This window comes from Helobdella robusta (genome assembly GCF_000326865.2).
Source record: "Helobdella robusta unplaced genomic scaffold HELROscaffold_32, whole genome shotgun sequence".
NCBI classification, from domain to species: Eukaryota; Metazoa; Annelida; class Clitellata; order Rhynchobdellida; family Glossiphoniidae; genus Helobdella; species Helobdella robusta.
In genome coordinates this window covers 2,098,874-2,124,402 of record NW_008704589.1, presented here as the reverse complement: position 1 = coordinate 2,124,402, position 25,529 = coordinate 2,098,874, and the positions used below count along the sequence as shown (strand labels likewise).

Genomic DNA, 25,529 nt, shown 5'->3' with positions numbered 1-25,529 from the left:
AACAGAGTGGTGCTATCAAATCTCATTTGAACTCAACACACTCAATCACAATTAGCCGTGAAATCCTCGACAGCAACACTAAAGTAATATACCAGAACAGCAACTACACGCATCTTAAAATTGCAGAAGCAGTCCTAATTGACATCAATAAACCAAAAATAAATATGCAACAAAAAATGACAACCTCACTTCCAACTCGGCGCTTAACCAACAACGAAAACAAAGAAGTAATAAAAACTAGCATCGTAAATAGTGACAAAGAAGAATATGATGCTATAGATGAAGAAAAGGAGACCAAAGAAGATGACCAGCCAATAAAGAAACCTGACACCTAATTAGCATCAAAGTTCAATTTTACAACACCAAAGTTAATTTTTACAACGTCAAAGTTCATCTTGACAAAGTCAATATTTCCCTATATATACAACAAGGAGCACTGATGATGATTCATTTATCATGCCTTATTTGCATCATGAATTCGAAAAATAAGTTTTTTTTTGAATTTTAATAAACTAAACTTTCACCAAAATACTTTAGTGAGAAAAATCGAGAAAACGAACTACAAACATATTAACGCCAAACATTCGACAGAATTTATAGAATATTGTAAAAATTATGGTCTATTACCATAATTTATATATATATATATATATTTATATATATATAATATTTCCTGATTATATTATCAAAATGTATATTATATATATATATATATATATATATATATATTTATATATATATATAAACATCTGTGTGTGTGTTTTAGCATTAGTATATTGAAATTGCTCTTTATTACCTACTCTAATGTTCTATCCTTATTTTTATTATTTTATTCAATTCATCACTTGGTCTATCTAAAAAGAATTTTTTTTCTGGAAACATTAATAAACCAAAAATAATTTACTCTACTTAATTTGAAGCATTTATGTAAAAATATCTTGGTATATGTTAACGAAAAGTTTTAATTTTAAAATAGATTTTCTGGGAAAATTAGAGCCATTGAACTGTTCCATGGAAACGATTGTGGCAATGATAATAATGATGACGATGTAGAAGAAGAAGATGATACGATAAAGTTTGAATTGATAATAAAAATTTTATGAAAATGCAATGACAAAAATTACGTCAATGTTACTACTTCCTACTAGTATTAATAATTAAAATAACCTTATATCAGCGAATCATTTGTTAAAAAATTAACTATATAAATAAATAGTGAACAAGCGGACAAACTTAAGAACAACCGACCAGTTTAAAAAAAATGCATAAATCATTATAGGAATGAACGATGTGACAAAATACGAACGAAAGACAGAATTGAACATGTGAATATATGGACAAATGAACCAAAAATAACGTGCGAATGTATGAATGAATGAAGGAATGAATGAATGAATGAACAAATGAACAAACAAATAAAGAAATGCAGAGTACAACTTTACGATTGCATGTAACACTTTTCAAATCTGTCAATGTTTTATTCATGCCTGACATGTATAATCGATTTAATGGGCAATTAACACGAACCTGCTTCAGCACTGGGGACTAATATTATAATAAAACTTTCACTACTACTTCTTTTACTATCTACTACTACTACTACCACCACCACCACCACTACTACTACTACTACTACTACTACTACTACTACTACTACTACTAATACTACACTACTACCACTACTACTACTTTAACTGCTGCTGATATTACTGTGACTACTGCTACTTATACTTTTACTATATAATTTAGACTACTACTACTACTACTGCTAGCTACTACTGCTTCCACTGCTACTACTATAACTACAGCTATCACCGCTACTATTATTACTATTGCTAAAATAATAAAGGTGATTGTGATCAAATATTATTTATACTTAATGAGCACTGAAGCTTTTCGGTGAGATTTATTAGCTCTTTCTGGCCAACATAGTAGCTATAAATAAGAACATCGGAAGTGGAATTAATTGCGAATTTGTGTTACTATGTTTCTTTATTAATCATACATTTCTGCTTATTGTTATTCTTTTGTTTTAGTTACTAGTACTATTTTCATTCATATTATTATTAGCAGTAGTTGGAGGTGTTGTAGTATTTTTTTAAATACCACAAGTTTTTAGAATGCTACATTCCATAAGAAACAATGTCGTTGTTTTTATTATCTCACAATACTTGCTGAGCTTTTTAGTTAAATTTGCAATTTATTTTTTTTATAGGAGAACGAGTTGATGTTTTTCTTTTATTTATAAAAAACGCAATCAAATAAAATTTTTTTTTTTAAATGGAAAAAATTATTAATGATCAGTTTTTAGATATATTTTATTCATTTAATTCTAATTGACTAAATTAACGCAAACGCCAATGAAAATACATGTGTCGGTGTAATGTTTAATCATTGTAAAATGATATAAAGCTTGAAAACTTAGAAGAAAAAAATCTAAATTTGTCGGTTTCAAACGCAAAAAAAATCTTTGAAATTTTGAAAAAATCAAATAAAATGACATAAAAACAATCACGGTATGGCAGATGCAACAAAGGGATAGGATCAAAGTAAGTTAAACACGCAAGGAAACAACACACACACCCTACACACACACACAAACACACACACACTACACACACACACCACACACACACCACTCACATACACATTCTCTCTTTTCATTTCTTAGTTTTCTCTCTCTCTCTCTCCTTCTCTATCTATCTCTTTTTCTGTATATATATGTATAATTTTAATTAAATTTTGGCTGTGTCTTGTATAACGTATAAATGTAGATACTACAAGATTTCTATAAACAAATATTGACACATAAACACACTTGTATATGCATGTATGCTTGAATATTTGTTCGTCAGCTTGGTTGCATGTCTGTATATAAGTATGTATGTGTATATTGAACGTGCTATAAACAATTTACAGAATACGTGATAGAGTACCAAGTGCATGTTTTTTTTCTTCTGCTTGTTTCTTTTTTGTTTTTTTATTTTGTTTTATTTTTGTTTATGCTTTGTTTTGAAGGTTTGTGTTTATATTTTTATAGCACACGCTTTCAAAAGCGTTGCAGTTTCGTTCCTTTGATGTGGTGTATTTATGCGTTTTGTTTATCTCGTCTGGATGCCCGCTTGTTCATTCCGCTTGTTCATTCCGCTTGTTCATTCTGCTTGTTCATTCCTGGATGTTTACAACACCTCAGTTCCTTTTCCGATGAAAACACACACACACACTTACACGCACGCACGCATACACATCACAAACACACACACACCACAAGTACACACACACACACACGACACACAGACACACACCACAAACACACACACGGTTACACACACACACACACACACAAATGCACTCTTTTATGCTCACACCATCGGCTTAGTGGTTGGTTCTTTTAAAACTTAGAATAGTCTACGGATGGAAAAATTTTTGTGAAACTTTTCATCTAAAATTTGTTTGGGCAATCTTTTTAATCTTTAATATTTTTGGAGGAAAAAAATTATTTCTGAGAATTTTTCACTGAGATTAAAATCCAAACAATTGTTTTATTATTTATGAAACAGAATGTGTTTTTTTATTTTTGGCAAAGTCTGGTGAAATAAATTCATGTTCAAAATATGAACTCTGTATAATGTATACATACGCTCTTATTTTTGTCTGATTTTTTTTGTCTCGTAAAAAAACGTACCAACTGTATGTCAAAAAAAATGGAACACCGAAATAAAAACCGAACGACGTAAATATTAATTTTTTTGTTAGGAAACATTTACAACCAAAAAATATCTAAGTAGAATGAAAATAAATAAAAATAGCAAAAAAAAACAAAAAAACAGATACATAAATACAAAAATGAGGGAAGCATCAACAGATACAATTTGCATATTTTGATTGGAAAATGTAGGATGCATAGGCAAACAAACATCAGCACCGTTCATACTGGGTTATTTATCGATGGAATAGAATTTTTTGTTGCTGTCTTCTTCTATGTTACAGACATCACAATAAAAACTCTAAATTATATTGGGTATTAATGATATAACGTGAAATACAAATGAAATAATAGAAATAAAAGATGGATTACGGTCTCGATAGGTAAGAAGTTGAGTGTGTATTTATACCCATGCCTATTATTATAGATAAGAGTGAATAACAGTATTTATGTACATTCAAGATTTTTATATACTAAATAATTAATAATTTGTATAAGTTCTGTCTTTGTTCATATAGAGTAAGAAAAAGAAAAAAACTAAAGAAAATTGTAAAAAGAATTTCGTTAAAAAACTGTAAACAAAGAAACTAAATTGCAAACATGAAAAAATGTGAAAACAAGTTTTAGAACGGATTTTTTTTAGATTTTTTTTAATTTTTGGCTTGTTTTTTGTAATTCAAAGCAGTTTTTTTTACATAACAAACAACAATATTTACTTTATTTTAAATTTTGTCTGTTTTTGTTGAGTTTTTTCTCTACAAATCAATAATAACTATTAGCGAAACATTTCAGGTACCTCTAATTATGTGCCAATATAACTGCAAACAATTAATGCCAAACGCCTGTTTTGAGTTTTTCTCTACTGAAACAATTTTTTCATAATTGCAGGTTTTTATAGCTTGGGGTAATAAAGGGAAATTTATTACAAAAAACAACAATTATAATGACGCGAATAATGACGGTGATGATGAAAATGATGATAGAGATGAAAAAAGGTTGGTAGATGGCTCTTGATAATGGAAAAGTGATGGTGATGGTGAAATGATTGTGGGATAAAGATGATTGAAAGGTGATGAAGATGATGAAATTGGTGATATAAAAATGACGATAATGAAAAATGATGAAAACGACGATGAATCAATGACGGACAATGATGAAAACGATAGAAAATGGTGATGGTGATGAATATGATGCTGGAAAGATAAGCATGAGTAGGATAAGAATGATGCTGATGTGGAAAATGATAACAACGACGCAATGGTTATTTTGACTCGTCGAAAGAGGAAAAAAATTTATAACAATAAATTTAATAAAAGTCCACAACGGTTTCAATTAAGATAATTATTTCTCTAATTATGGTAACGATGTTGCTGTGAAGATGATAATGATGGCGATGATGATAATGATTATAATGGTGATGATGATAATGGTAGTAGTGATAACGATGGTGATTATGATAATGATAATGATGATGGGAATGATTATGATAATGGAATTTGATTAAAGGGAACAAAAATTTTTTTGTTTGTGGCTATTGGGATTCTAGAAGATTTGATGTATGTGCCTCACTTAGTTGCACAAATTACAACGTAACGCTTTACAACAACAAACATTTTTACTATTACTGCTACTACTACTAGTACTACTACTACTACTACTACTACTACTACTACTGCTATACTACTGCTACTATTACTACTACTACTACAACTACTACTACTACTATCCATACTACTACCACAACCATTGCTTCTACCACTTTAACATCCAACATAACTAGAATTTAAAACTTTTTATTGAAATGTGTCTTCGACACAAATCAATAAGTTGCATTGTCATTGCCGTTATTCAAACTGTAAATGTCAAATAATTTAATGTTATGTATAAAATTTTATTTAACGATGAATATTTCCGTCATATTTTTCATAACGCTTACAGTGCTATGATATGATAGAGAGATTTTGTTCTTCAAAAGGTTCTTTGAATTTTTAAATTTTCAAATATTAAAAGTTTTTTTTCTTTATTTTATTTTTATCTTTGTCCTAATTACTTTCATGCCTTTGTTCAGGATATTGTTTTGTGGCCAACACTGCCAGAGGCGTTTATTTTTCATGTAACTGTTATCTTTGCTGTTGCTGTTGTTGTTTGTTGTTGTTTGTTGTTGTTATTGTTGCATTTTAATTTACTGAAACATATGTAACCTATATAATGAGATTTATTTCAAAAACTGAGAATTAGTTGATTGTATTTCGCTTTTCTATTAGGAACGTATTTTGGAAGGAATAATCTGAAGTATTTTTTTTAATTTTTTCATGTTCAGTGTTATAAAGTTGTATTAATTTATACGCGTTTATTTTGCATTCTTTGTTTGTTTCACCTTACTTTTAGCGGCGAATTTATTTCTTGATAATTTTCAGCGAGTGTTTATCACGATCAGCTCTCCAAGATATGGCACACAAAAATATTTCTAGTAAATTTTTTCTTACTAGGTACGAAGCAAGACTCAAAAATACATATGATGCATTCGTAAACAAGAAAAAGCCAAGCTAAACATTATCATTGCATTAGATGTTTAGTGTTTATGTTTTATGTGATGATTGTCCTTGTTTGAAATAATTTTGTTATTGTTTTGTTGATGTCACATTTAATGTTGTAATTATGATATTTAAATTAATGCATTTTGTTATTCAGTTTTATTAATTTTAATTATATGTGTGTACTTTAGTTTATATGTGTGTGTTTGCAAGTGTGTGTGTGTGTGTGTGTGTGTGTGTGTGTGTGTGTGTGTGTGTGTGTTTGTCTGTGTGTATGTAGTAGATGATCTTAATGTGGCCTATATATTTTCATTTCTGCCTTCCGTTCCTTAGAGTACTCTGGCAAATGATTATATATTGGTGGATGTTGTTAGCTCTGCGGCTTGGTTGAATTTTCCAGTTTATAAATATATTATTTCATTCAGTAATATAGATTATTGTTATACTGCTCGCTCTTCACCATTCTACGACGGTTACTGAACGAACAACATAGTTTGATCAAGGGGAAGTTCTTTCTGTTTCTGTAATCTCGCTCCTTCAACGTTAAATAACTCGATATTGTTCGTGTATGTAAAATAATAATAGAATACTTTAGTTGGTGACTTACGTGTGTTGAGTATTAGTTAGTGTTTGAAATGTTATAAAGTTTAATAGTCGAAATCGAACGAGAAACGACTCCCCAATTATTGTTAATACTTTTGTTGTTTGATTGCAACTAAATATAACAAAACTTAAAACTGAGAATAAAAATATAAAGTGTAACGCAAATAATAATGTGTAAAAATCTCCAAGTAGTGTTCAAGAGCTTTAAGCGTGTTAAAGAGATAACTAACTTAACTAAGATTACTCTCAACTTAACTTCCCTTAACTTATGTGCTCGCCTATTATATACTAGGAGACCTTGCTCCTTAGAGCCTAACTAGTTGTCTAACTCCTTCTAACCAGTCAGTCCCTGTTGTATGTCACCTCATCCTTATTATACAAAGTATTATATGCTCTGATTAATTAGACGCTATATTATCTTATATTAAGCTGTTTTATGTCTGTAAATTTGCTGTATTGTCGTGAACTACTTTTATAACTTAACTATCATTATAGTTATATACCTACTTTAACATATATATAGATGTTATATATTATATTATTATTATTACAACTTATATTATATTATTACAACCTATATTTACTTATTCCTCCTAACTTAAATTATAATCTAAATATTATGTTGGTGATATAGATTTGTTTCATACAACTTTTTTGTAATGTTCGAATTTTTCATCAACTATTTTTTGTTATTGATAATATTTTTTTACGCAAAACATAACAGAAATTTTGTCAGAAAATATTAGCTTGTCAAATTGAAAACATAATAAGCTCTCACAATTTAACATAATAAAAATAGTATACATATATACGTGATCCATTTTTTATTTCTGTGCAGTGTATTGTATTTTTTATTTTTGTGCTGTTGTGTATGCATTGCACAGATGCATTGTATTGGTGGTTGTTGTATGTTGGATCTTTGCATGTCATAACTTATTTTTCTCTTTTCTTTCATCATCTTCTTCATGCTTCTTTTCTAGGCTGCCAAAAAATGCATACATCAGTCATTTCTTATCAGTTTGTATTAATATTCAGTGATCTTAAATCATTTACAATACTTTTTTAATTAAATTTAGTATTCAATGATATTCTAAACAAATTGCAAACGATATATGAATGAATTTAACAACTAAATTGAATGAATATACCTGAAGAAATGTCTCTATACAATATTCGATACCTTCCAATGAAATTGTGCAACATACTGACGCATAAATGAACTCAGCCGAAAACCACTTAAATAATGCAACGCAATAGCAATAAATATATAAGCACATGTGTTCGTATGTACATATGCGCCTGCGTCTTTGGATTTACGTGTGCCTGTATATGTACGTGTGCGTGTTCGCACGCACAAACGCATGTGCGTGAAAGTTGTTTATGAGCATGAAAGCTCCACTCAGAGCAATATTTATGTCCAAGGAAATAATTTTTTCATCTTCTTAAATGCTCTTTAAAACTGCCTTCTTTCAAATCATACAACAACAAAATAAAAAAAAACATAAAAAATTATGAACATTAAAAAATGGCATTCAACAACATCAAAAAAAAACAAAACCAAAAAAATAACTAACTTTAACATATACACAAGCCATAAAAACAAAATCATACTCAGCAAGCAAAACAAACAATAACATTCTATAAAAGCAACAACGTTAACGCAACAACAACCATCACTTAGCTCGTAGGAATCTTTATTAACACATCATAACGCAATGTACGCCCCATAAACCAAATGTTACATTGCTAAGATTTCGCGCTTTGGATAGTTTATGTTGTTATCGTTTATGTTGTTATGCAAATCACAAAAAAAATTTTTTCCCATTCAAACACAGATAACATGGTTTCAGCAGCAAGTAGCCAAAGTTCGGGTAAAGAGAGATACCAATCGAGTACTTCTCACCGACCCAAAATGGCCAAGAATGTGGTACATGGTAAGTTCTGTTTTTTTGTTTTTTTTTTGTTTTTATCATAGTCATCGCTTATGGTGCATTTTTTTAACAAAAATTATCATACATAGTGCGTTATCTGTTTTTTTTTTATCGAAAGAATCGAACTCCCACAAATGTAGAGATTTGTTTGGTAAGACGCATGTAAGGCGTGGACTCGCAATTAAGCACTGTTTGTTGTAGTTAGTAGTTTTTATTGGTGTTCGTCATGGGTTTTGTTTGTTTGTTTTGCTTTGTCTTGATGGTAATTGTTTAATAATAATGTTTATTGGGGTTTAATTTTGTATTTGATTACGTTGAAAATATTATTACGTTTTTTTACATATTGCCCTTATTAATATCTTATCTTTAATTTTAGTTTTTTATTTATTTTTATGAACTGACAGTTGGAAAGAATCTATAAATAAGAAAGATTAAATATAATAAAAATAAATAAATAAAAAAAGATATATATAAATAAAAATAAATATAAATTTAAATAAATATAAATAAAAATGTTTCCCAATCAAACTTTGACCTACAACATGAATATACAATGTTATACAATCATATATTTGCCACATATATACTTTCAAACAGGAACACACTTAAGTGTTTTCTATACTAATCAAAAATTTTATTTTCAATGTTATTTCTAATATCGTTTTAAATTGAAGTGACCATACTACTTGTAAAATCTTCAGTGGTAAGAGTAAATAAGGTAAACACTCATTTGCATTTGCGTTTGAAACGTTTGAGTGCAAGTATGTGTCTAAGTTTAGGAGCGAATGTTCCTAGTTGCAAACATGTCATTTGAGTTCATAGAGAAATTTGTGATCAAATGAAAACAAATAAAACTAAATACAGACAGATGTAACTTTTTAATTAAATGAAAAACGCATGCATAAAAAAACACACACACAAAAATACAAACCAACAAATGCAAACACAAAAAAGTAAGAAAATGACAAACATAAAAATGGAAAACTAACAAAGGAATGAGTCGTGGGATCGATTGTGGATATTCAATGAGGCTTTAGTACCAAAGTACGCCGATGTTTGCATTACAATGCTCCAGCAAATTCACTCACATTTACAAATACATTGGTATTTACATAAGCACACACGCACGAACACAAAAAAAAGAATACTCAATACAAAAGATATACAAACGGATACAAAAACACAAACACATAGTTGTTTAGTTTGTATCTGTTTATATATTTTTGTATTTGTTTGTATATCTTTGCGTCTCTTCTGTCTTTTTGTATATCATTGTATACTTTGTCTGTTTTTGTATTTTTCTGTACAGGTGTGACTTGTTTGATTCATTACATTTCTATGTTCTCATATGAGAACACGATTCAAGATAAATATTGTTTCCTCCCATATACATTGAACAAATATTGCTGAGAAGAACAAATATTAGTAATACAATATCATCGTTTATTATTTTGTTTATTTATTTATTCTTTCATTTTACACATTCATTCATTCGTTTATTTAAACATCAGCTAGATGATTTGATCAAACATTTTCATGATTGCTATTTTTTTTTAAATTTCATTCATTAACTTATTCATTAATTCGTTCATTCGTTCATTTGCTCATTCAGTCATTTATTCATTCATTCACTCGTTTGTTAGATCAATCTTTTTTTAGTTCATTCATTAATCTCTCTATTCATTCATCCATCCATTCATTCATTCACCTTCACATCTATCCATTCACTCACTCATTGAACATATTCATCCACTTGAGTTCCTCAATTTCAAGTGTTCTAACGCGACGTTTCAAGCTATTTATTTATTCATTTTTTTTTACATTATTTTATTTATTTGATTGTTTAACTCATTTAAATCAATCATTCATTCATTTGTATTATTTCACTTCATTTATTTAATTATAAATTTTGTAATTTTTTACGTAATTACTACTTTTCAATCTTCAAGCTTCAACAATGAAGGTAATGGTTCGATGAATGCGATGGAAACGTGGATTAAGATTACAGTAAATGAATGAATGAATATAAGAATGAATGAATAAATGAATGGATGGATGAATGGACGGATAGATAAATGGATGAATAAATGGATGGATGGATGGATGGAGAATGAACGAACGAACGAACGAACAAATGAATATTAAAAAAAAGTCTCTCATCTGAATAATTAAAATCACATTGAAATTTAGACAAAGAAGCCTTTGAAACCTCAATTGAAACTATTTCGCAACAAACGTCATTCATATTTAATCATTCACATACACACACGCACATACACACTTAAACACACACACACACACATATAATACCAAACATTCACACATACGTACAAAGTTAAACAAACATAAACATACAATGAACGTACGTGCAATTCGATACCGAACTTTTAAACCTAAACATCGTGTTTATATATATATATACAATCTTATAAACATTAACGCGCAAACGATATGTTGGTAATGCGTTGTTTTGCCTAGACGCGTATAAACAAAAAGTTCGTCTTGTTATTTATTCCAAATATGCGTATATACAGGCTACGTATATGTATATGTTTGTATGTATGTATATATATATATATATATATATATATACAGACTTGTATAAAACAATTACATGTAAAAGAATGTTTATGGATCAACATGAACATACATTCAATGATCCTTAGGTGTTTGTTTATAAAAAAAAAACAATAAAAAATAAAAAAATACAATACAATACAAGACATATTCACAACAGTGAACATTTAGACATAGCTAAATATATATATAAACATACAAAGACAGACATAAACATACATGGACAGACGTATAGACATACAGACAGAGGCATAGGCAAACAGACAGAAATGCAAACACAAATACAAACATACAAATGGAGATACATACAAACACACATACAAACAGGGAAACATTGAAAACATACAGACAGTTAAAAACATACAAAGACAGATTTATACATAGACAGATACAAACATACAAACCTGCATACAAGTGCACATCTTTCGCACGCATCAGAAGCATCTATGGCATGTTTAATATGTGGTTTTAAATATTCAGACCATTGTATATATGAAAATCTTATTCTTCATTTCTTTCATTGTTCACTCTCGTTTTGATCAAATTTTTAAAGCAAACAGTTTAGCGCTGCATATTAAGACGAAAAATATTAAACCCACAATATGAAGGTTGTCCATTTATAAACTATACAATTTTCATGTTACAAAGTGTTTAGCTCAACTCAATAATGCATTTTAACAGTTGATCAATACATTTTTTTCTTTGGTTTAAATAATTTATTAAAATTTATCCCACGATATGTAACACGCACACATACATGTGCACACACAGAAACACACACATACACACACACATACATACACACACGCGTGCGCTCAAATTTTTACAAAGAACATTCCTCAACAAAAAAAAAACACAACAAACACATTACGCCGAGCTTGCCATCCTCATTTTTTTTACCTTACATAACTAACGTTACGTAATTAATTACGTCATTCAACACATACTCTTAAACCGCAGCGTTAAATTTGAAAATGTTTCACTCGCTCGCTCGCTCACTCACTCACTCACTCACTCACTCACTCACGTTCATATTCTATTATCTTTAAACTTAACATCAAAACATCAAAAATCCACAGTATAAAAACCCAATCATCAAATATTAAACACACATTATAAGATTGGTTAAGTAACTTTTTTACATTTCAAGTATGTTATATGATATACTACATAACACGCACATAACACTCTGAAACATATAACATAAATAATATATATAGCACAAAAACATTAAAACACACATACACACACATCAAACACACAACACACATACACAAACACAAGCATATAACACAAACCTGACAAACATGAATTAAAACAATCCTACAAAACCATCTTTAAAGTTTAGCAAAACAATCCATCCATCCTTCCATTAAGACTCCTAGACGAATGTATTTAATTTTGTTTCAAATTCGCCTTGAGAAATTGCATCCGATTATTTATCGCCAGCGGGTTTTAGCTGAACCTGGGATCAAATGAAAGAAAGAAAATGAGATTGTAATAAATATTCATTCTCGAAAAAAAATATTGACGATGAAGGCAAGCCGATGATGATTACGAAAATGAGGATAATGACGACGATGATGATGACGATCTTTACTATGATGATGATGATGATGATGATCTTTACGATGATGATGATGATGATGACGATGACGACTATGATGGCGACGATGACGATAAAAAGTTCAGCCCAATAGTAAAAGTATAAGAAGAAAATGTTAGAGTACATAGACTTGGGATGGGAAGTGCACAGATGCTACCGAAACAAAAAAATTTTTTTTGATAAAATGTCAAACGGGAAATGATAAAAAATAAATATTCATAAAACAACTAGCGAATGAAAAACTATAGAGAATTCAACACAAACCTAATGTTTGCAGATTAATTCAATAAGTTATCTGAGTGAGTTTATGAAGATGTATAGAAAAAAGTAATAGTAATAACAATGTGTAATAAATATGTCAAACACGTGCTGTAAAATATGTAATACACACATACACACACATGTGCGTGCGAATTTTACAGTTTAAATCATTCACAGATTGATGTATTTCTGAAAAAATGTACATCACGAATTCAAACATCTTTAAATAAATACAGACAAATACACACACACACACACAAGCGGACACACGCACAAACACACACAAACACACAGACACACACAGACGCAAACACACTGAGACACGAATAAACAAACATACGCGTTAGCCATTAGAAACATTAAGGAAGCATAAATTTGAAAGAACAACTGCCACTTCACCTCTTTCAACCATCATCATCATCTTCTTCCTTTCCATAATCATCATCCTCTTTTCCATCAGGTTCGTTATCCTCATCGTTGTCGTCATTGCCATCCCGTCATCATCTTCTTCCTCGTCACCTTTTTTCCTCTACATCATCATCATTTTCATCATTCGCCTAATCTTCTTCATTCATCTTTCATCTTTGTCTGCGTACCATTTGTCAATTACGTTACTTACATGTAAGTACTTGTGGCACGCACAACCCATACATGCTAAGTACACAAAGTATTGTATACAACAAATTCTGTACTTCCTTGTGTACATATATGTGTACAATACACACATATTAAATTTTTATACAACAGAATTAATTTTAATAATAATAGAAAAAATATATAATTAGCAAATTAAATAGTGAAAATTTAAATTATTATTATTGAATTGATTAACTAATAAAAATTAAAATGCTGGTAACGCGGATAACAATAACTATAACTTATTCTGCAAAATAGATTCAAAAAGAAATGATCCAAAGCTGTCTGAGGTGATTCTAGTTATAAAAATTTTCTTCAGCTACTATCTGACCAGAAGGAGAAACATTAAAAATTTAACAGGATGATTAAAATTCTTTATCCGGAGTGATAATTTTTTTATGGCACTTGAATGGGTGCCAATGGCAAGTTGAACAACAAGTTGATGTCTCCTTTTTAAAGAAGTGCCTTATACATCATTCAATTCACTGGACATTGTTTGTTTGGTTTCTTTCAAATTTAATTCTCTAATGTTTTGATATATAATTGAGAAAGGTTTTCGTTTTAGTTAAGCGTAATTTCTGTGCGCGTGTTTTTGGTCTAGGTGATACTTTTGTAGATGTGTTTCACAACTCGAGTATTCCATTCAGACATCTGATATTGATATTTACAGTTACTTATTTGTATTCCGTATTATATCATAGATACATTCATAGACTTGTGTTTCATTTGTCAAGTTTTTTATTTCTAAATTTTAATAATGAATCTCACAGAAAACTAATTTTTTTGAAAAAAAATTGATCGCCAAGATTTTTTTCTTAAAAAAAAATGCCAAGCTAGAAATTGAAACCGGAAGAATTTTTCGGACGCGCAGCGTGTACGTACATCGTAAAACAAATGATACGCACATACCAGACTGGCTCTGCGTTTTGTTGATGGTTTAGTGTTTGTGTTTAGTTGGTTGTTTATAGTGGTTGCGCTGTTGTTGGTGTGTGTTTGGCGTGTTTTTGTATGAATGTGTGAGTGTATTAAGTATGTGTGTGTGTGAATGGGTATGTGAGTTTTGTGAGTGTGTGTGTTTTTGTGCGTGTGTGTGTGTTTTTGTGCGTGTGTGTGTGTTTTTGTGCGTGTGTGTGGAAGTGATCCAATATTTAGATTATACAAACATAAGTCGGTGCTTGAAGTTTTCCTACTAACCGATGCATCGATAAAAATTTATTGCGAATTAGTTGGCGTTACGTGGTAGCAAATAAGCTCACCATTCACGTTCAGTTATAAAGTAAGGAACAATTGTTGCTGGAATTAGTGTAAAACAAAACTATAAAAAAAAACCATAAAAAGTTAACAAACAGAAAAAACCAATTGAAATCCAGTTATAGAATAGCTGATGTTGTATATATGCATGTTTATTTGTTTGTTTGTTATTAAATATTTTGTCTGTTATTCACATTTTTTGGTATTTGGGGAACGGTGAAGAGCAAGCTATATAACAATATATATATATGTATATATATATATATATATATATTTATACGTATATATGTTATAAGTCTTATATGTGAATTTAAAATTTATTATCTTTAGTTTTTTTAAGACCACTTAATGGCTGTCGCTTGAACGCACTTCAGAATATTTTTTATCATTTTTATCCAACTGTTAATTTTTTATTTAACCGTGAGAGTTGTACGTGTCTGAAGAGAGTGATGATGATAAAAAAAAGATGATGAAGATGATAAAAAATGATGACGATGATGAGAGGATGTTAATGATTCCAATGTAAAATATATGATGACTAAGAATGTTTATCACCATAATGTGATGTTTATGACAAAAATAGTGATAATATTTAATAATAGTTTAAGTTAGCTAATACAAGGTAAAACTGATTCAATTGCACTAAAATATTGCTTTTATCAGTGTTAATGTTACGATTGTTATGTTTGTTATGATTAATAAAAATGAAGATGATGTTAATGAATAAATTTTTTCAATCATTTGATTATCTTTAATAAAAAAAACTACTCAGTCAAACAACGAAACACCTCATTTTATATTTTGTAACTTTTTCCCGAAAACTCATCAGGCAACAATACTTCTTTTTTTCCCCGACAGAACCAAGAGAATGGCAATGGGATGAACATTATGGTGGCGTGGAAACGTGGCTACACGGGCAGGAATGTGGTTGTTTCCATCCTGGATGATGGCATCGAGAAGGATCATCCGGATCTCAAGAAAAATTACGTTGGTGCTTTTGTTAAAAGTGTGTTGTTTTAATAGAAAACAATCAGATTGCCTAATTTGTACGTAGGTGCATTTATTACGATGTTGTTTGACAAGGTGTCATATATCAAGATTGAACGTTCGTCTGTAGTTAATAGTAAAATTGAACAAATTAAAAATATAATTAAGAAACTGAAAACAACTTTCAAAAGCATGAAAATAAAAAAGAAGACCAAGCAACCAATAAAAAATATACAATATTGATATAAAATTACTTAGGCCAGCCATAACTTTTGCAAAAATACATTTTCTCAACGGATTATGTTTGTTATAAAACTTGACATGCAGATTCAAACCATTATACAACCATAATTTTGATTGGTCCAGGACCCAGAGGCCAGCTATGACGTGAATGATCATGATCCAGATCCTCAACCCAGATACGACAACACCAACGAAAACAAGTTGGTGCATTCCATCCACATTCATAATTTCAAACCCTCACTTGAAAATATTTAACGAATGTTTTCAGTAAATGTTAAAAAATAAATTCAGAATAAAAATCTTTGCTATCAGTTTACTATGTGGCTTGCATTCTGTTAAGCTCATCGTATTACAATAACGCACAACGAACCTAAATTTTAGCAATTCATTTAAAAAATTTTTTAATTTATTTATAATGAATAAATTTATTAACTCACTAAACATTTCATCTATCCATTCCTCTGCCCATCACCAACTGAATTAATTCATTTATCAATTACTCCACCCACCACCAACTGAATTAATTCATTTATCAATTACTCCACCCATCACCAACTGAATTAATTCATTTAATTAATTCATTTATCAATCACTCCACCGACCATCAACTGAATTAATTCATTTATCAATCACTTTACCCATCACCAACTGAATTAACTCATTTAACAATTACTCTACCCAGCACCAACTGAATTAATTCATTTATCAATTACTCAACCGACCATCAACTGAATTAATTCATTTATCAATCACTCCACCGACCATCAACTGACAGACACGGTACGAGATGCGCTGGCGAGGTGGCCGCCCAATTCAACAACAGCCTCTGCGGCATAGGTGTGGCCTACAACGCCAGGATCGGCGGGGTTCGAATGCTCGATGGCGACGTCACTGACGCCGTTGAAGCCAAATCGCTCAGCTGGAAATCTGACTACGTGCAGATATACAGCGCCTCATGGGGCCCAGATGATGATGGGAAGACTGTTGATGGGCCTGGTCCGATTACTGCCAAGGCATTCGAAGATGGAATTTTGAAAGTGAGAGCATTTCTAATTTAATTCAAATTATTGTAATACTCCATTTTTTCACGTTAAATCAATAATAACGTTTTCAAATGTTAATTTGTCTTCGAGCGTTTTTCATCCTAACTTTTACATAATTTTGTTTCAACCCAGGGACGAAATGGACTGGGGTCGATCTTCGTGTGGGCTTCCGGCAACGGAGGTCAACTGGGCGACGACTGCAACTGCGACGGCTACACGAACCTCATCTACACGCTGTCCATCAGTGGCGTGTCTGAGAATGGAAACGTGCCCTGGTACTCGGAGGCTTGCTCCTCCGCCCTGGCCAGTGCCTACAGCAGTGGAAACTCTTCAGAAAGACAGATTGTAAGTTTTTTTAAAATAATTGTGGACGTAGATTGAAATAGTTTTGTGTTTTTTGTCAATTTTTTTCCTCTATTTGCTATTTATTCTTCTTGAAAACAACAAATCGCTCAACAAACTATCTAGTTCAACTGTAAAATTATATTAAAATCGTTTATAAAAGCTGACTGAAAATAAAACTGATTATTTAATACTTCAAAATGATATTTGTTCAGGTGACAACAGACCTGAACAAGCAGTGCACTGAGAATCACACAGGAACGTCTGCAAGTGCCCCACTTGCAGTTGGCATGATTGCATTAACCATGGAAGCTAAGTGAGTTATCGTGCGAGAAATTATTTAATTGCACGAGCGTCAGCTGCTGTGTCATCATGTTCAAACAATTTTTTTTCTGAGCCGGTTTTATATTATTAGCGTCATTGTATCGTTGTTTTTAGGTTATTTCGCTTAAAAATGCCATTTAAAAAATAGGCTTATTACACATTTGATTGTAATTAACTTAAATAATTGTTTTGTTTTTGAAATATTTTCCAAGTTTTTGTAAATGCAATATTAATAACGCCATTGACATCAACCACACAACCGACATCTGAGCAGCACGCAGTTGACATGGCGAGACGTGCAGCACATTGTTGTTCTCGGAGCCAAGAGAAGCAATCTTGTTGATGCAGACTTCAAATTAAACGGAGCAAATAAATATGGTAGTTAGACTTTTGTTGGAAAAAAAGTATTAATTCTAAAATTACAAATTCAAATTTAATTTTTATTATTTGAAATAATTAACGTTTAAAGTTGAGTGATTTTTTAAACAAGCATTGTAAATTGTCCAAATATGAAAATAGACATTACTTAAAATGATTACTCCAATGCCCGGCAGTGAGTCACCGTTTTGGATTCGGGCTGATGGACGTGGGACGCATGGTTGAACTCGCTGAAAATTGGACGAGAGTGCCAGCTCAGAGGAAGTGCGTTGTGCCGAGAACTATTTCTCAGAAGTTGGTCAACTACTTTCATTTAAGCACATAGAAATTATAAATAAATTGTCGTGAACGCTAAACTTTTACTAAGAATTTGATGAAAAGTTTTGTGAATTTGATCTGGAAGAAATTTAGATGCAAGTTTCACATTGTATACACAGATTGAACACGCGTTGAAATGCATAAAATACACGCATGAAAAACTCTTTTTTAATAAATATTCAATTCAGCAGTAGAGTGACAACAACATTCTAGCTGTACACCACCACAAACAAACACGCCCCACCAACACAATAACCAAACCATTCAGAGGCCTGTCAGTCAACAGCAAGCTGAACATCTCGCTGACTCACAACGGTTGCTTAGACACGGAAGATGAAATAAATTATTTGGAACATGTGCAAGTCATCATATCGCTGGCGTCTCAGAAAAGAGGTGAATTAGAAATATTTCTCATTTCTCCGTCTGGCACAAAGTCAACACTACTCGGAAAGAGACCGAACGATTTTTCCACTGATGGATTTCTCAACTGGACTTTCATGACGACGCACTGCTGGGGCGAAACAGCCGCCGGAACCTGGAAGTTGGAAATCAGAAACTCCGCCAGTTTAGGTTTGACTCGCGATTTTTGATTGACAAATGTTGATAAATATGAAAAAAAAATAAGTATATCCATTTTGAAAATTTTGTCAAAATAATGCTTGAAGAAAACTTTAAAATTGTAATCGAAAATTTGATATAAAATTCTTAAAATATTCTTCACGACCGAAGTATGGATAGAACGACAGATCGACAAACTATTGAATGCGATAATGACAATGCATGAATAATTTTAACGACCATTCAGTATCACCTTCGAGACTTCTGAGATGGACATTAGTTTTGTATGGAACGAAGAAGGAACCTTACTCAGCACCTTTACAGCACCTTAATCCACAAAGACCGCCACTATCATCAGTGTCGTCATCATCTGCGTCATCGCTATCGTCATCATCTATCTACAAACACTCATTATTCCCGTATCATTATTCACATTCTCACCAACATTCTCTTCATCATCTTCCTCATCGCCATCATCAACATCATCAGCAACAACACAACAACATTCAAAAAATTGATTTTATGCCATATTCTTCGCTAGGTTGGTCTTTATCTCACTTTGTTGGACACTTTGTTTTAACTTTAATTAATACGTTAAAAAATCTTAATAATATTAATATAAGCATGTTTTTTTCATAAAAAATATGATCTAAATTGTATTGTAATTAACAAAGTTTTGAACTTTAATATTTGAATAATTTCTGAATATCGCGAAAAAACGAGCGAATGAATGATCATACGAACGTTGTTAGCAATCATATAATCATATTCAAGTTTTTCTCTGGCCGTTTAGTTTTAGCTACCCTCAAAATTTCTTTCAAAATAACTCTCTCTATTTTTCTAATTTTTCAATTCTTTTGTTTTCAATTTTTTATTTATATAATTTCAATGTTTTGGTGAAGGTGGTTCCAAAAGTGCATCTTACGATCTACGACCTTCAAACAAACCTGGACCGAGAAGCAACCACCAATCGAACGCCAGACACGATCTAAGCCACAACAGCTACAGCAACCACCACCGATACAACTACAACAACTACAACCATCACAACGACTTCTACGGCCGTGATACCTACCAATATTATGCCCCGTTGAATAGTAACAAAGTATCTATCGCTACCAGGCATGGCCACTGTATATACTTGCTTGTTATATTCTTATTCATTTGTCTGACCAACGTTCGTACATTCGTTTAGTTAGAAGCTTTGTATAAATAACTGCACTTCCAAATTATTTTTTCTCTTCTTCTCATTATCGCCAGACACTAGTACAAATTTAAAATTCAAAAAAGTAAATTATTCAGTATTTTTTAAGTTCAGTATTATTAAAAATAATTGAAATAAATCGCTATATATTGTTGAATGTATAAACCGAGCAAACGTACATATTGTGAAATATAACTAACTAACTATTTTGTGTATCAGTTGAAAAACTTTGTGATTAATGTTTTACTGGATGTGTGATATAGATACATTAGATCTGACTAAAAGTGATGCGTTAAGCTTTGGATAAGTGTTAGAATATCACATCTTTATTTAATTAAGACTAATAAAATTATTTTAAAAATTGTCCTCTTGTTTTTTAGTGTATTGAATTATAAAAAATAGAGAACTTTATTAACTATTGATTTTAATTATTTATTAAAAAAAATTAAAAAAAATTGAGAAAGATAACAGCAAAGAAGTTTTAATTTTGAAAACAAAACTTACCATAAAAATTTCATCAGACAGAGCTCACAATTCAAATTTTCGTAACACTCTTATCAGCATTATGTATATAAACAAACACCATATCGCCGAATTTTTGAAATAAAATAAAAAATAGGGAGAAATGCTTCTAGAATTTTAATGCCCGAACGTATATCACAAAGTTCTTTGAAGTTTTGGCAACTGTTTAAAACTATTGATTTTTATTTCAGCGGCAAATTTCATGTGTCGGTTCGCATTTCTTGTTTCTTTAATTTAATTAGCGAATCTTTTGATCAAACATTAAAGGTGACCGACCTGCTGATTCAGGCGTTTTTCTGTTTGAATTATTTCATGAAGAAAAAATGTTACAAAGTGAAAAAATAATAAAAATTTGTTCGTTTTGAATTGAATAAAATAATATTTTGCCAGTGTAATTTTTGAGAATTTATTAGTCCACATTTAGCATTTTTTGAAACGTGACAGTATTATAATTGTTTCGCAAACCGCTGACTACTTCTACATACTTGGGCATTTCAAAACGTTCACATTATGAAGCTTCTATATTAATATTTTTAATTCTATCTTTATTTGCCATTCAAGTTCAAACTATCAACTTCAGTGTCGATAGATTGAACGCTTTAGAAAATGATAAAAAGTGATTTTATTATTATCATATGTATTTTAATTGTCTTTTGTTAATTTTGAGGTTCAGTTTAAAATTTTAAGAACATTTTAGTTTTAATATTATTTTTTAATCATGACTTTAAACGACAAATGTACCTACAATGGAACATGTTTATTGAAGCAAAACTTTCAAAAACAACGTAAAACAACGTATTACGTCCCATAGTTACATTGCAGTAACAACAAAGCTTTAAAGTTGAAATTAAAAGCCATTAAAATTGCTTTTCAATATTAACGAAAATGACTTAAAACCAGGATAAATTCAGTTTTTTGGTTCCAAATTCCGGTCAATGATATCAGACACCTGACTCTTAATGATATCCAGAGTGACTCTGTGGTAGTACTCGTCATCGTCGATCTGTTTTATCAGTAGCTCATTGAATTCCAACTCGTTCGTTAGGGACCTCCTCTCATTGGCCGTCACATTTAAGCCCACTTTGAAGTACTCCAGGTTCGTCTGCATCTCTGTATGAACATCTTTGGTTGGGCCGCTGTTCGAAACTTCGACAATCTTCTTTATGCAGTCTTCGTACACTTGTTCTTCTCTTCGTTCACATCCAACTGCTTGTTAAGCAGATCAATCTTGCTTTCTACCAACGAACGCTTCTCAGTCATCACCTTCATGTACGCCAGCAACTGCTCTCTGCAGGCATCGTTTATTTTCAACTCTTGCTCAATTTCTTCATCTGTTTTGTCAAAAAATAATATAATTTATTCATTATTTCAAATTTGTATTAATTGAACAATTTTTGTTGAAATAAAAATAATTCTACCCAATGAAATACAGAAATGTATTAAAAACGGGGAAATTAACAAAAAAAATGTTTTGAGCCATGTTTATTTTATTTTTTAATGTTAAATCAGTAGAAAAACTATTTTATTTATACAGTTTTAATCAGAGCTTGTTGTAGTTGATTTACTTTACATAGTTAAAATTTGTATTAGCATTAGCATCATTTTGACGTGACAATTATTTATAAATTATTTATAAATTACATGCAATCAATGCCAGATGAATGATAATTTATGTTAATATGTCTAATTTTACTGAAAATAGTTTAAATTTTTCAAGTTATTTATCTGAAAATTGAACTTACTTTAATATTTAATGTCAATGAACGTTGATTTGATCAAAATTTATTAGATACAATTGAATTAATAATAAACAAGTTCTGGAAAGATGTGATTTAGGTACAACTTGTCAAACATTGCTGCTGAAATTGGGACACTGTCAGAATGAATTTTGATTTAAGCTTTTATTTTGCAAACTAAATCAAACCTATATGCAATTTTTAAAAAAGTATATCTGATTGAATCATGTTAAGTGGAAATCAACTCGTCAAATAAATTTTACTCTGAACAATTCATCATGTTGTAGTTCAATATAAATTTTTGTCTGTTGTTGTTATTATTAATATTGTTAATATTTTCATTTATTTTTATTTATTTTACAAACTTAAATCGTCAGATCACATTGTATTGACTTGATTTAAAACTTCCATAGATTCGTATGCTTTATAAGTCCTTACTTTTTGCTAATTTGTTCAGCAAATGTTTTGCCAAACTATTGCTAAAAATTAATGAGATGGTTATTTATTATTTTCTTAGCCCTTTGCAGGCTGTTGTTGCATCTTGGGTTTGTTAATTTGAAAATTTTTTAAAAATTTTTAATTTCGAAAAATTCAAATTTGAATTGTTTGAAAATCTTGAACAGGTGACCATGATAATCAAAAAGCCGATGATGCCAAAGAAATCTTCCAAACGGAAAACGCTGCAACGGATAAAGAAATTAGGAACTTGGTCAATGAAATTAAAAAGGATGAACTCCGGAAGTTGCACCCCGTCCGGACGGTTTGCCATTCAATAAAATCTTCATCCATTTCCACTTTTTTTTATTTTTTCAGTTTTTGAATTACGTCACTTACCTGGAAACAATTTATCACTTGAAGTATTTTTTGCATTTTAAAATTTTGTTCCCAGCAATAAACTTTTTGCTTAATGTAATTGTTCTATTACCTCTAATCTTAATAAGATCTACTGTCGATTCTATAGCATGAGTTAATTTTTAATTCTGTTGCATTTTTAAACAAACCCTACAATTTTAGACGGCAGTTTGATTCCATAAATCTAGATATTTCGCAACATGTGATATAAATAATATTAAAAATATTATTTATTTAAAAATAATTTTTTCCCAGAGGACATGTATGCCAAAGAAAAAAGTGTATCCGAAATTCTGACCGATATGAAGTTGACGTACGGTTGCATGCTCGATGAGAAAGATAACAAATAATTTTTTGAAAAATAAACCGATTCATTTTCTGTCAAATTTTAATTTAAAATACATTAAAAGTAATAATAATTTTCTGGAGATTGAAAAACTATTTGTTAACAATGATGGTATAGAGATTTTTATTGATATTAAATAAGAGGTAAGCAAACTTTTTGCTTTGAGGGCCGCATTGAGAACTATTTTACCTATGAAGGGCCGCATAGTACTTAAATTGCAAAGTTTTTCGACCCTGGGGAGAATTTGTTTAAGATTTGTGGTTCTGGTTTTTGGTCATAACGTCTGACTGACAACCTTTTTTGGCCACCCCTGTATTAAACTTAGCTTTATTCATTCTAATATATGTACTTTGTCGAGCATATTTCTTGGTCAAAAACAAAATTTTGCAAGCATTTGTTTCAGAAGCATTGTTTTTCATTTATGTATTATAAAAATTAAAACTCATATATAGAATATTTTTAGCATTTAACAGTAACTTTCTTTCACACTGCTGCCTAGCGAACAAACTGCAGATATTATATGAGGTGCGTGAATTAATTGCTTTGAAGAACATTTTGCTCTGACACTAGTTAATTATTGTAAAATGATAAAAAGTTTAATAATAATTAAAATAATGAGCAATTTTTACGCTTTTTTAATACAATATCTTCTAATAAGTTGATGTTTTAATCAAAAATAATATTGCTTGAAATTAACTATTTGGTTGGTAACAACAACCTATACTAAGTATTGATAAGCTTTAACCCTCTACCGCATACCGATGCCATTTGGCATCATTACTTTTATGCTTCCTTATAAACTTTACGATGCTGAAAGGCAGCAATATGCATATCTCTAGGATAATAGTTACCATAGAGATTCAAAATTTAGTAACTATTCAGTTATCTATGTTTTTGATCTATTTTTAATTCTTTTGGAAATTTCCTATCAAAGTACAATTTGTCCAACTTGTTAAGCATTAATATAAAATTGACTCTACTTGGAATGGTGATTGGTATGATGGTGATGATCCCAGTCCTATTCACAATGTCATTATGCCCTTTCTAAGTTTTAATAAAATACATGGAATATTGGTGAATGCATTTTATATTTTTTGTATAGATAATGTTGCAATGTACAATGATGATGCGAATTGCTTCCTTGTGTAACTGATGACATATAAATATAACTAACTTGAAAACATGGGAATGCTTTCTTCAGCATTACCTTCCTTTCTCCATCATAACCCTTATAATCTTTATTACAGAAATGGTCACTGCATATTCTTGCATTTTTTGATGGAAGCCATTTGAAATCATTTATTTCCTGTCTGATGCACTTAATCCAATCGTTTTGCATTTTTACATTTTGAGGAAATCTGAAATTTTATAAACTGTTACAGAAACTTGTGCATTTCTTAAGTATTGTTTTTAATAATAAAATGGTAATCCATGATAGCATTATAAATTATAATAGTCTATAAAATAAAATATATGTAATTGTAAAACAAAATAGTTCTATTCAACGAGTGTAGGGATATTGTTACATTTATTTTAGTGTGAAGTTAATTGAAAATAACCTGGAAAAGAGC

General features: G+C 30.4%; 2 protein-coding genes across 2 annotated transcripts in view; one reads left to right on the top strand and one right to left on the bottom strand.

Moving 5' to 3' along the window:
• The window catches only part of HELRODRAFT_82350 (hypothetical protein), a gene marked incomplete at both ends in the record, with an annotated part of 32,247 nt that extends 12,310 nt beyond the window's left edge, over positions 1-19,937 (top strand). Inside the window, 10 exons of the mRNA XM_009022647.1 lie at positions 8,679-8,777; positions 15,964-16,092; positions 16,459-16,535; positions 17,111-17,372; positions 17,511-17,723; positions 17,936-18,036; positions 18,319-18,422; positions 18,599-18,716; positions 19,009-19,310; positions 19,546-19,937. Of these exons, the coding sequence (XP_009020895.1) occupies positions 8,679-8,777; positions 15,964-16,092; positions 16,459-16,535; positions 17,111-17,372; positions 17,511-17,723; positions 17,936-18,036; positions 18,319-18,422; positions 18,599-18,716; positions 19,009-19,310; positions 19,546-19,937 (1,797 nt within the window). The remainder of the gene's footprint in view (positions 1-8,678; positions 8,778-15,963; positions 16,093-16,458; positions 16,536-17,110; positions 17,373-17,510; positions 17,724-17,935; positions 18,037-18,318; positions 18,423-18,598; positions 18,717-19,008; positions 19,311-19,545) is intronic.
• A 4,903-nt stretch (positions 19,938-24,840) lies between these two features.
• HELRODRAFT_175210 (hypothetical protein) lies at positions 24,841-25,297 on the bottom strand (the record flags this gene model as incomplete). The annotated part of the gene is made up of 2 exons (XM_009022646.1): positions 24,841-25,002; positions 25,133-25,297. 2 exons carry the CDS (start codon positions 25,295-25,297, stop codon positions 24,841-24,843), a joined length of 327 nt encoding a protein of 108 aa, XP_009020894.1.
• Positions 25,298-25,529: the final 232 nt, after the last annotated feature.